Here is a 14,062-nt window from a genome sequence, read left to right as displayed (position 1 = left end):
CTGTTGCTACAGCATTGTAAACTTAAACGGTATTCGTTCAGTTGCATTGATGAATCACTCCTCAGTATGCCTCATCAAAGACATAAACTTTGCGAGGCTATTACTGATTACAACACCAATTTATCATTACTTAGAAAAACCTACATTGACACCGTGAAGATTTTTGAAAAACTTGAAGATTATGGTAAACACTTCGATCCCGTATTTAAAGATATTTTGGGAGGCTTTATGAAAATGAAAGAAAAGGAAGAATTACAAAACCAACTATACAAAATCCCGAAATTTGTCTTAGATGGACTTTCAGCTAAAATCAAATACTCAATGGCTAACTTCATACTCGGCTATCATTTGATTCCAGACGTACATGATAACATGATTGAAAAATTTTCGCACGTAAAGAGTAGTACTGATGAACGCACCAAAGCACTAGGATGGAAGTCGATTAATATTAAATATGGTCATCACGCAACCACTAATTCAGCGACCGGGGATAGCCGAACAGATGCAAATTGTGAATCGTTTCAAGCTTGTTCAACCGATGTGACTGTTTTAAGCAATGATAATATCGCACCTGCTGATCTTCAAATCAGCCCTGAAGAAACTGCAAACGATACTACTCCGGTCGATAGAATTTTGTGCATTGATTGTCGCAATAAGCTATTAAAAAGAGGTGTTCAGATTTGCTGTAGTGCAACTTACCCCTTGAAGAATGAAAATCAAATCTCTATGAAGCAACTAGCGAGCGAAGGATTGCCAATTTATGTTTACTTACTCGAAAAAGCAATCATTACAGAAAAGGTACAGTACCGGAAACAAATACAATAAACCGCACTAGTGCTTATTACGGCTAAAGACTGAATTTACATTTTTAATTACACCAGTATTACACCACAAATTATACTGTATAATTAAATAACATCAATCTTTTAAATCATTGTAGTTTATATTAGTATTTATTATAGAACTTTTATTTTCCTCTACCCATAGCGAAAATACGCGTACATAAGCGTATACCGAATTAAGGTGTAACCATATTCCAACAAATAACGCCTATACGTATTCAATACGGGTATTTCTTTCACTTTGATTACTTGACACATACAATAAAATTTTCACTATGGTATTGTGCTGTTGCTCGTTTACTTTAAACCAAGACGCTGAAACTTTTAGCCATCAGTATTATTATAAAATAAATTATCTACTCAAGCTTAATACTAGAAATGATGATTTCACAACATTGCTAATTGCTACGTGATCTGATCCGAACAATCTAAAAGTGTCCAAATACCGTACATCGGTGCATCGGAGAATTCTAGCGTAAGATAGTAACGATATGTTTCTGACAGACATATGCAATACGCTCAGATTACAACATAAATTTGATTGCCTAGGGTAGTAGACATTCATGATAACTAATTATGACTAATTGTTACCTTCATTACATAAGCATTTTAACTGTGTAGTACCTATAATAAGGGTTTCAAAATTAAAAACAGTCAATCATAGTTTGGAATTACAGTATACGCTACAAATAAACTCATTTAAGCATTATCATTGCAATAATCCTGTACGTTAGCAGCCTTCCTCAAATTTGTACAATAACTGATATGAGTATGCTTCGCCGTTCTTTATTAACGACACCATTCAATACACCCTATAAAATCGTATAAGACTATAAATTAAATTATTTACAGTTATGCCCTATAAAGCTGTATGCGGAACTATAATAAATGAAATTTTCAGCTATTTACAGTTAGATCATATTTGTCTTGGCATTTAAAGGATTCTAAAAACCTCAGATGTATCGTTAAGCCTTCTGTTGGATAAATATACGTTAACTTTACAGTTGCTAAATTATCAATACAGCTGTTACCGTAATTCATTGCATCTATGGAGGTACTTTTTGATTTGCCTACATGTTATTATCATACTTTTGGTAGCGTATCGTTCCAATGACATTAACACTGCTACCAGTATAGGTGGTATGCTATATTATCGATGAACTATTCTCTAATCATTAAATCATCAGTAATGACATTGCCGTTTAATAACCATTGGATGATATTGTAACCCAATGTATAATTATAATTAAGAAATAAATAGTTAACTGGTAGCTCATCGTTACCTTGTTATATATTATTTTGACTAGAATCATTCTTGCAATAATAACCAGAGATTACTAGCTTTAAAATGGTACACTATTGGTGCAGTATAAGGTCATGCTAATTGTTATTGTTACATGCCGAACCCATGCTTTTGATACTTTGCATACAGCACTTGTTTACAGAGTAGGATATTTCAGTTTGCATAAACTTTATTGTACTTTTACTACCTTTATTTATTATAGTATAGTATAAAGCAGCAGTATGATTATATAATTATAATTCACCTATCGTCATTTTTTCGTATACGACTATGCCCTTAACCTAAGGCGTCACTGGGGTCAGGGTTAGGCAGACTCCTAGAGTCCCTGGTTAGGGCAACTGCGACAAATCTCACCATTAAATAGATATCGATATGTCAGATAACAGCATTACATTTTACGACTATTTTGAGGATATTAACCGTTTACACAACCAGACGCAATTATAATTAGTATACAGTTATTAACTATTACTGTATTCTAGTTTATAGCTTCATATGAGTAATTTACCATTCCAGTTCCACAATTTATGTAACTAGTAACTTTTATTTCGCTATTATACAACAGGATGAGAAAAAGATCAAGTTACTTAAGGAAGCAGCCGACGACTGGCCAATTTTACTAGTCATCTGCCGCGAAGATTTTAATGATATTTTTGAAGACGACGAATATATTAACGACGATGATTACATCCTCGAAACCGTTGACAGTTTTTCCATTTCATCTCATAAGGTGCCTTTCTGTAACAACAGTCTTTCACCAAATGGTACTCATAATCTCGATGAAATACGCCATCAATTAACTCAAATGGGATTCACATTACTATCGGAAGACTACTGTATAATAGGTAGGGTAAAATAAATTTTGAAACGCCTGCGTGATATTCGTATTAATTACGTTCACCGCGTCACTATGAATAAAAGCTAAATTGATTACAGTACCTTGTTTGCAATATATATCTTTGCAGATTTAAAAACTAGTCAATAGCTTACCGATATCGAGATAATAATTACCGAAATCATAAATAGTATTAAATAATTATAATTTTATCAAAGTGCAGTAAATAACGAAATTGTATTTTACAGAAGATGTCGTTCCATTATCCGAATTCTCAAGCAACCAAATTTGTGTTACTGTTGCCTCATCATCAGATTTTTTATTTAAATTAGCAGTGTTCAGTTACAAAGTGTTACACTGGAATCTAAGCAACTTGACGGCATTACTAAATCTAACTAGCACAAGATACCTGAAGATGCTGCATGTTTACACGTTAGATATGTCACGTTATATGAAAATTACTCCCAAGAGAGTACGTTATGTAAAAGACCACGAAAGAAAATTATATAGTTGTTTACTCGAAATAACTAGTGAAAAGGAGAAGGTATGACATAAATTAGACGAAGAGAACGATTAATACATTAATTTGATAATTTAAAATAATAATATAGTAGTTATAAAATATCGAAACAATGCACAGCACAATTTCACTGTTTTTGCAGGAGTTTAATGAAGCCATAAACGAAGCTGTACAAGGATGGTCTAGTAGTATAGTTGAAAAAGTCATCAATGTAGAAATACCCAACGATTTCCTTAATAAAGATAATAAACCAAAGACTTGGGTGCAATTACAACATATAACAAAGTTTGTGGAAAAGTGAGTGGCAACTGGTTTTATTATGAAACATCTTAGGTTTATACTTACATTCTAACGTCACTCAAACTTCAATCTTCGGTCATATGTCAATTAAACTGTCTTTCTTAAGATTCTATCTATATTTCATTACGATTATTCAATGGCAGGATTGTATATGATGAGCTTTATAAGAAAATATCCTCAAAAATTGTAGCATCAATCAAACTACTGCAAGAATCTTTTACTGGAACATTAAAACGTTGCGTAGAACACTTAGAAGTAAATAATAATAATCAACCTGCAGACCATGAAGTAATCCGAGCTAGCCGAGCACTAAAGGAATTCTTGGATGTAGCATATGAGGTAAAGAGGTACAGTTTTAAAAAGCGCGAGATTTCTCGCTTACGTAGATAAAGGATGCTGCAATATATCTGCGCTATCTTTTATCTATTATTCAGGTCGACATGCCGGTATCCCATACTACATCCATTATTAAAGTCGTATTGGATGAAATCAAATCTACTTTTAAGTCTATCAGAAGAGGTGATTTACCGGTAATTGATAAGAAATGGAAAAGTAACATTGCGTTAGAAGCCTTACAATCAATCAATATATCGCAATTCACCAAACAAGCTTCCAACCATTTAAAGCAAAGAATTAAGAAATCGCATGAGACTTTCACCGCCGCGTTAACTATGTTGGAAAATCGGCACAGAACCAGAATAACTACCACCGAGGAAAGATTATCCGAGGTAATGGTAAAACCTAACTTTTTTCGTTTTTATTATCCTTTGCCATGCCCGTTGTTTGTTTCGCTACTAACATCACTTCCAACGTAAACATAACGTCAAGATTACATTTGTTACACATACCATGTAACGTATTACTAAAAGGTCCACGTTATAGCATTACTATCGATTTAATTTTAGGTTCGGACCTATTATGCGCCTACGCTAGCGCGTCTTTCTTTGACTAGCACTTCCTTATACCATCTGTGTAAGTACGGGATTCCGCAGCGTGGTAGAGAATTAGGTAGAGGACAATATGGAGTTGTATATGCCGTACAAGGATCATGGGCTGGTCATGCACGATGCTGTTTGAAGTCCGTAGTACCCCCAGATGACAGACACTTCAATGATTTAGCCTTGGAATTTCACTATGCAAGGTTCCAAGCTAACGATAATCTTATTTACTTTTACATACATATACTCCAGACTTATAAATTGAATTGGACATTTTGGCACATTCTTTAATCGTACTTATTTAGAAATCTACCACATCACGAAAGAATAGTGAGCTTCTATGGTTCTGTTATTGATGGCTCATATAGCTCCCACAAGGTTGCTGTATGTTTAGTAATTGAAAGATTGCATCGAGATTTACATAGCGGAATAAGGCGAGGATTGACAATAGATCAACGTTTGCAGGTAATTTATGGTAGTATTCAACTATACTTACCTAATTGACGATTTTTACCTGATGTCTTAGCGTCTCAATGTAATATTTTATATTTGGTATAGGTAGCTGTTGATGTAATTAGTGGTATTCGATTTCTTCATAGCCAAGGATTAATTCATCGTGATATAAAATTAAAAAATGTTTTGGTGAGCCGATGGATTCCTTCATTCAATAATGTGTTGCGGAGCGCACTTAGTAGATATTTGCTAAAATTTGAAGTAAATGAAATTTATATTAACTTTTACATAGCTAGATAAATCGAACAGAGCTAAAATTAGCGATCTAGGATTTTGCAAACCTGAATCCATGATAAATGGCAGTATAGTTGGTACCCCTATTCATATGGCTCCGGAAGTATTTGATGGAAAATATGAAAGTAGTGTCGACATATATGCGTTTGGTATCTTATTCTGGTATTTATTTCTGATTACGTAAAGATTAAGAGTCCACATTAGGTCTTGAAGATTTACCAAATAACAGCTCGCATTTATTTTATCCATTTGATTTTAGGTACCTATGTGCTGGTAAGGTAACTCTACCTGATGCATACAACAACTTCAAAAGGAAAACGGACTTATGGCGATTTGTTGCATCTGGTGGTCGTCCTGAAAAGTTACAGTTCTTTAGTGATGATTGCTGGAATCTTATGACGCTCTGTTGGTCAGAAAAACAAGAGCATCGCCCACTTCCAGGCGTAGTTGCGAAGAAATTGGATGAAATTGTTTCCAACAAATGAGGACAATATTTTATTTAAGTTACCCGTCATAGCCGATTTGATATTTTGTTACTCTTTTATGATTTTAGTTCCTAGAATAACATTTTCTTTACAAAGCTATCCTTTCCGCGATATGATGTTTCATTGCCCTATAAATTCTCTATTGATATTATATATCGCAAGCAATTAAACAATCCAATAAAAATTATACTTCTCCAATAAATTCCTGATATACCTACGATACCGCACGTACAATGCTTAACCTACATGTTAGCTCATAGCATAACGATTATAGATGTAAATGACTGTTCCTTTAAAGCGATTTGAATGCTAACATTTAGATTTTTCCTGCATTTACCTTGCCTACATTTTTTGGATATGCGAGTATCACTATGTTTTTAAAGGCGAGATAATTAGACGGTAGTTTCCAAACACATTAACTTTTCGAGTTTAACGATCTACCAACCTTAGAACCGTCGATACATGTATTTAAATATAAATGTCCAATATACGCATATTTATTTATTGATAAACTCATTTACTATTCTTATTAGATGACTACTGACAGTTTGTACTAGATCGGTTGCTAAACAAAGAATAAGATTATTCGCTTTAAAAACTCTTACAGCATGTAAGCAAAACTTAAGCTTTTTCAAATATTAAATCAATATCCAAAAGATTTCTTTGCAGAATCCTTCACACTACTGTAGACTCATAGAATAGCATTCATTTAACTATCAGTTTAAAATTTCAATTATGAAGTTTGATGCAGTCCAGAATTCTGGACACAATAAAAATATATACGTATGTAAAATCACTTCGAAGAAAGGCACCTTAGTGTCGACTAGCAGATATCAGAAATTGAACTTTTTATCTAATGTGTTGATACTTCGAACAGACTTAACGACTCTAATTAAATTTCTTACGTGCTAAGTCTTGTTATGTTATATAAATTGTCTTACAGGATATTCGAAGTATTTATAATGATAAAAATAATTCTAATATTCCCGATAATCGGTAGCCAACTAACGATAGCTGCGATGTATAAAATTAGCTAACTAAAGTAAAAGTTAATCGTCGTACTAACAAACATCCTGTATCTATTTCATTACGGAGTCTTGATAACTTACTAACCAAGATTACTTCTCATCATATTTCATCTTAATTCAACGTAAAATTTATAGATATTCAGTTTGTAGCTGCTTTAGCAGTCTACTTAATCATATAAAACATGTGCATAACAAAAACATCCCTAAATCATAGCATAAAATAACTGACAAACAATTTAAAGGCTACAAAGTATAGAATGTCGATATAGTTTTATTGCAAAGTTTCAATAGTCTACAGAGACTATTTCTTAAAAGACTAATATAATTTACAATACAACTTAATATAGCAATTAACCAGGGAGTTTTTTAAACTAAACCGCTTAGAAGACAGACTCTAGATTCTAAATTCAGAAACAAACGTCTGTTTATTAAAAAATTTCTACAATAACTACATCATAATTCGTGGTCATTCTGAACCTTGATAAAACTGCATTTAGACGAGCATATGATAAAAATCAATACGAAATTGCAAACATAATATATACGAATTATTTTAAGCAATCCAATATCTAGATCACTTTGCATTCAACTTCTTTAAGTATCCAATCGAAATTACCACATTCTTCAAACATCTTTGTAGACAACATAAAATATTCCTGAATATCAATCGATCCAATCTCGTCTTATACCATTAAAAATACACGACGGCGTATGTGAAAAATAATTTCAAGTTAAATAGCGCCTGTAGCTTAGTTTTAGGAGAACGCCAAATATTAAAATCCAGGTGCGTTAGAAAAATGATCAAATTGTTTATGTTGTATCTGCAAAAGATAGGCAGGGGTAAAAGGATAGTCTATACAGATCTCCCTAAATTTCTACTGGTAATGGATGAGCTTCCGTATTGAAAACCCATTTATCAAGAGGAAGAACGTCATTGTCCGAAAACAATAAGTACAAATACTTCAAGGTTTCTGCTAAAAAAAAACTCTGCTGTACATCATCTTGTGATGGGGAATTACTGTATACATTTGAAATTCCACTATAACCAGCCTTAGATTTGCAATACTTCTCGATACTCTAGCCATAATAAAAACAGTTTTAATATTATTTTCAATTCGCATCAACTGGTATTCCAAGGTACGAGTACGACATAACTTTACTAAAGATAGTTGTACCTGTGCAGCATCCCATCCCCAATCTCTATACTTTTTATCACGCGTAATTCTCCATAATACAAAATAAGTTTCCACAACTTCAGGTCGTAAAATATAATGCATTTCACCTGAGTAGGAGGACTGAGCATCCTTTCCGAGCCCGAAGCGAAATACCTCAGGCCCGATATGGGTTGCTAATAGAAAAGGATTTCGTTATAAGTGAAAATATCAACGACAGTAGTATGTACTACTGCTAACTAGACTAAAGTTTCTATATATTTTACAACGCTTCATTATATTAGATTATTCGAAAGGAAGTATTTAATACCAGTTCTGATATATGATTCGTGGCACGTATTTCCAATTTCCCGTCCAAGATTCAAATATGTCGCTGCCATTTTCTTAGGAGCACCCTTCGCACCAAGCGCAAACATACCCCCAGAGAAGCATGCCTGAATTGCAGTAAAGTCATGGTAGTGCAATGCCATTATTGGATGATTTTGCATCGGAATTGTAATATTTACAAATCTTGGCTTACCAGGTGTTCCATTCGATTCTCTATCGAGCCATAATTAGACTGAGCAACAAAAGTTAATCCAGACCACGACTTTTTAACCAATTTTGCTATAATATGCTTAAAACAATATAACAAGACATTAAATATATTAAAAATCTTGGAAAGGAAATTGTCTACTGAAGTTAATCCTATGTCGTAACCCATCATAAAAATCATTACAGTGCGTAAATTTCTCATGACCTTCACAAAACTTTCCTTAACAATCGATATTAAATAGTCGCAGTATCTTTAAACATTAACGTACTTTCATTGCTTCGTCAAACATACTGCGAGCAAGCTTGTCTTTGCCGCCAGATAAATACCATGACTTGATCAGATATTCATAAAAACTATCCCCCATTGCGCCAATTGATACTGATTCTGTATTATAAAGCCTACCATTACTACAAGAATTTATAAAGGATCATAACAATTTAATCCAACGAAATTGTAAGTTGCAAATAGAATCCCATACGAGAGATCCAGTTTCCACTGGAAATATCTATATAATTTGGATAAAGTCCATTAGGCTTCGTAATTTTATTTAAATGCTTCCTCAAATTTTGGACCTAAATGAAAAAATTTTTAATGTTTATTTAAAAAACTAGTAGATAGGCAAACGTTTCTTAAAATCTAACATTTGTAATTATTTTATACAGCAATTTTAGCCAGTATCATGGTATACCTTATCTAAATATGATTTATCGCCTGTTATTCGGGTAAGATAAGCAAATTCCAAATGCACAGTTCCAATTTCTGCTAACACTGCTGATGATCCTGAACTTGCAGCCCCACTAAATTGTATAGTATACCATTAAGAATCTCCGTATAAAATTGTGGAATCAATTTAAACAAACGTCTTAACGATAAAGAAATGGCACAATGTGCAGCAAGTAACGTCTTATAAAATATATTTATATATATATTAAACCTTCCAATATTGATTCGCCCATAAGGAATTCCAGTCCTAGAGTTAAACGCCTTGGCTAATCTATCTCCTAAATCCTTAGCTTTGGTTTTGAAAACCTGTAACACAGTTAAGTGCAGTAAAAGGCTATATACAAATGGACCAGATTAAAGCAAATTTCAAATCTTGTAATTTAGCCTTAATTAATTAAAGTCACAACAATAAAATAGCGAGTTCATGCTAGCAACATATACTGTGCAATACTACTAATCATCATAAAAAACAGTTTTATCCAGAATACCTCATCATTTGTTAAAGCATAGGCGCTCAGTAAGCCTCCCAGAAAACGAATATTTGTCTCAAAAACCGACGCACTTCCCATCTGAGGATTATTAAGCGATTTATCCGAAAGACGTAAAATAATTTATTAACATAGAGCCAGAGAGACTTGGTACTTTTACCACAATATTTATTGCTTTTAAAGTACAATACCTGATTAAAGTCTAGTTTGTTCTTAACCCAATCAGAAGCCATCTTAAATTCCTCTTTCATATCCATTATATACAATGTATCTAAAGCATCAACAATCGTTGCGCCAGTATTATAAGATCCAAAGATGTTTGCAAAATGACCTCGCAAGCTGTTAGGAGATAGCTCATTTTGGCCCCATGCATACTTTACGTATCCGTCCCAGGCAAATTTCATCATCTATTCCATATCGTATTTATACTGGTTATATTACTGATATACGGTACAAGTACAGTACAGTGTACAGCGTACAGTATCCAGCAATACAGCACCAATAGTGATGCTTCCCGTAATATTATAATCTTTATTTAATATCGTGCTAAATTGTACTAAAGTACATCAATGATTGAATGCAAAGACGGTGATATTGTAATATTATATACTTTAAGCGTAAATAAGGATATTGACGATTTAGCGATTAGATTAGTAATCTATACCGTAGGTAATACAGTAGTAAATATAATTTAGGTACAGTAAAAAATGGATACAGGCTGATATCAGAATTTGATCTACTGATACAATACTTTAAACATCTGACTTCTTCTACAGTAATTCATGTCCACGCACCGATAGCTAAAGTATAATACTATGTCAATCTGTCTAGAACTGCCAGTAACTAATTCAAAGAAATGCACTAACCTTTTTTATGAATAATTTTCTGTTTTCAGTTTCACTGTCAGGAAATTGTGTCTTGGATTGATTTAGTTTAATAATTTCACCATTATCTCTTTTATCAATATTAACTATTTCATTAGAATTATGTCGATCTTGGTTAAGCAAATGTGTAGTTTCTGGTTTTATAAAGATATAGTAAAATACCAGTCCGGTCACAATAAATATCAAGCATTTCTGTGGAAATCGAAGCCTAGAACGACCGCCGGAAAGCATCTTCATTTAGCCTAAAATAAACGATTCAATTCCTAATATTTCAGCGATAAATCAAACCATTTGTACTACGTACTGTACACAGTAAACACGAGTGACAAAATCAAGCTACATACAGTACTACAGACCTGTCGAATTTAACTACAGTACAGTATATTGTACTGTACTGTACTGTACTGTACTGTACAGTACTGGAGCAATGTACTACAGTACAATGTGTAGTGTACAGTATGTAGTGTACAGTACTGTAAATGTACAGTACAGTACTACAGTGTGTACCGTAACATTTTGTCACTTTCGGACAATATTTTTCTTTAAAAATACAGTAAAGCTATAATAGAATGATATATTAGGTTGATGGAGAGACTCTGAAAAATCTGGATCTGGTAAAGTTAGAAAGTTAAACTTACTCTTAAGTCCATAAATAATGAAAGTATCACTGACCGTTATATCCCCATTTATGAATGATCTACAGTACAGTACATTTAAAGCAAGAATTACAATACTATTCAATTCTACTAGTAGTAGTCCATGACATTACGATATTCGTCATGTTAATCTTACATATGCTCAATATTTTTACTACAGCAAGACGGCCAGACGTCATGTTAATCTTTATCTTTTATAAGCTCAATGTCTTTACTACAGCAAGACGGGACTACAAGCTGCCAAAATCAAGATAGTATCTTAGACCATAGACTACTAAATATTTCCCATTACATTCAATTTTTATACGTTTCAAGAGCATTCAACCGTGTATACGTCGCAAGCACTAGTACTACTTGTAGTGAGTTTGAAGTAAACATATTTTCTCATTTTTAGACTAGCCTATCGCGAGCCTACAATTTTTATAAACTGTAATAAAGCAGACTTTTATCTCTGCTCAGTTGGACTAACTTTATTGTGAGCTGTAGCAGTAGAGCAGAATAAGAGATAGTCGACCTTATTACACTAATGTAACGGTGTTAGGTATCACGGACAGGTGTATTCATGGTACGATGAATTGTACGATATACATCATAGAGGTAAAACAAGGGTCTGAATTGTGTTACCTCTATCATAGACCATTAGTGATTTTCTTCTAATAGTCCATACCATACCTCTACGATATAAATGTTGTTCAACGCTGCTAGGCACTGTCGCTTTCGATTCTTTTTAGCATACGTGTACAATAACCCTAACCCTAACAGTGGCTGTGCAATGTACGTGCTGTATTATATATTTTAATAATTTAAAGTTACTAATTTACTAATTAACAAGATCGGAGTCCCCATGTTTGAATATTTCAAAATGCTGTTGCTAAGCACTATAATATTGTAGCGTTATTCAGTTAAATTGCTCTGTCAGACTCAAGGTATACATATACATCTGAGTAACCCATAACCACTAAATCAACAATTTAAATTCGTATATTATGCAATCAAACTCATACATCATAAACAGTACACAATAAAATAATCTACTAGCAATAAACGCGTGTACACAATACTAAACATCATCAGATGAGGAGATAAGAAACTTTCATAGGACGGTGTCATATATCTGAATCTTAGACTTGGTTAATGTTAGTATAGTAAGGTAGCACTGTTTGACTGACTCGGTTCGTATCTATAGATACTGTTAAACGATAATATGTATGGAATGATAACGATTAAGGGTTTATCATATGATTAGGTATTGGTATTATGCGCAAGCGTAGAATCGCTATGCGGAAATTGTGCATTGTATGCATACAATATATATAGCGGTATTGGAATGAAGACTGCGGGATTATTGCGGTAACCACAGAAGTAATGCGGAATAAAGTTAGCTTGTAGCTTAGAAAAAGAAGCACGTGTATTTCTTTGAGTTCGAACCTGTTCCCCACGAAAATACACAACAGACGGCACAATAGTAGACAGAGGAGAGACTGATTTCATAAGCACTCAGAATAGGAAAGAAGGAAGTAACAGACATAACTAGACCACTCTTCATACGGATGTACTAGAATATGCATGCACAAATACTTCATCTACTGTAGGTGACGAATCAACATCTACTTTCTGTAAGATGAGATCCATTGCTGTAAGTACTTCAAATGAGAGTTTATTAATGAGATCCCGAAGCCCAATCATGACAAGATCATATAGAGGAATAGCCGTAGAACCCCGAGTCGCGTAAGCCCAAGAGAAAGGGGATGTAGTGAGATGTTATACTAATATTATACATGCTATGCTATTAATATGTATTCTGTTTAGTCAGCACGATGAACGTTAGAGGTTGCATGAGACATTACAGCATATGGAATAAAGGTCTAAAAAATTACACATGGTACCGAAATTAGAGCATAATAAGTATTCAACTGGTCACTAATATTAATATTAAAAGAGCAATCAAACACTTAAATAACTTTAAACTGAATGAACTGCTTATAAAAGAACCGATAAACACCGAAATGTTCAATTACAGTACTAGCTAAAAGGTGTCGTAAAGCAGTAGACTTCGGCTGTTAAACACTTTTCTAAATCTACCTCCGGCACAAGGCTTAATTAATAACAGGGTAACGATGGTTATCGCTTGAGAACAATCATAGTCTACATACAATATAATGTATAACGTTCCTACCGCTTAATAAATATTATAGACAAAAATAAAATTGATTTCTATTTGGCTAATACCAAATACTCATAATGATTTGTAAACATTAGCATTATTATACAAGTGTAGGTCCACGAACATAGTTTGTGGTTTGAGGTTCGTTACATAGTACGATACGGCAAGTTTAATTGCAGTAATCTCTACAGTATAATGTATATGCACATAACAGCGAATTTATGATATATATATACCATAATTATCACTGTATTTATAACATGAAATTTTTTTAAATACACGATATGGATTTAATTCAAATGTTGTTTATTACGAGAGATTACAATATTATACAACTTCGAAGTAATCACATACGATAACAATACATAATAGCGGTATTTAGTACTAGACTTATACTCAGTGAAGTACCGGTAAGCAAAATCACTTATACCCAGAGAACTCC

At 33.3% G+C, this 14,062-nt stretch overlaps 2 protein-coding genes across 2 annotated transcripts; one reads left to right on the top strand and one right to left on the bottom strand.

Annotated features, from left to right (window-relative positions):
• Nucleotides 1-3,278: 3,278 nt before the first annotated feature.
• TRIADDRAFT_26098 (uncharacterized protein) lies at nucleotides 3,279-5,970 on the top strand (the record flags this gene model as incomplete). The annotated part of the gene is made up of 9 exons (XM_002112805.1): nucleotides 3,279-3,524; nucleotides 3,643-3,797; nucleotides 3,944-4,139; nucleotides 4,235-4,528; nucleotides 4,706-4,941; nucleotides 5,044-5,203; nucleotides 5,297-5,380; nucleotides 5,484-5,647; nucleotides 5,745-5,970. Coding segments are annotated over 9 exons (1,761 nt in total), but the record flags the coding sequence as incomplete, so codon positions are not given.
• Nucleotides 5,971-7,865: 1,895 nt separating this feature from the next.
• Nucleotides 7,866-10,323, bottom strand: TRIADDRAFT_25880 (uncharacterized protein; the record flags this gene model as incomplete). Its single annotated transcript, XM_002112374.1, has 10 exons — nucleotides 7,866-8,075; nucleotides 8,174-8,346; nucleotides 8,481-8,604; nucleotides 8,691-8,786; nucleotides 8,974-9,089; nucleotides 9,184-9,277; nucleotides 9,394-9,502; nucleotides 9,640-9,734; nucleotides 9,917-9,989; nucleotides 10,103-10,323. The coding sequence occupies 10 exons, from the start codon at nucleotides 10,321-10,323 to the stop codon at nucleotides 7,866-7,868; spliced, it is 1,311 nt and encodes a 436-aa protein (XP_002112410.1).
• Between the last annotated feature and the right edge of the window lie 3,739 nt (nucleotides 10,324-14,062).

This window comes from Trichoplax adhaerens, genomic scaffold (assembly GCF_000150275.1).
Source record: "Trichoplax adhaerens TRIADscaffold_5 genomic scaffold, whole genome shotgun sequence".
NCBI classification, from domain to species: domain Eukaryota; kingdom Metazoa; phylum Placozoa; class Uniplacotomia; order Trichoplacea; family Trichoplacidae; genus Trichoplax; species Trichoplax adhaerens.
The sequence above is the reverse complement of the archived record's forward strand: the minus strand, read 5'-3'. Positions and strand labels throughout refer to the sequence as shown.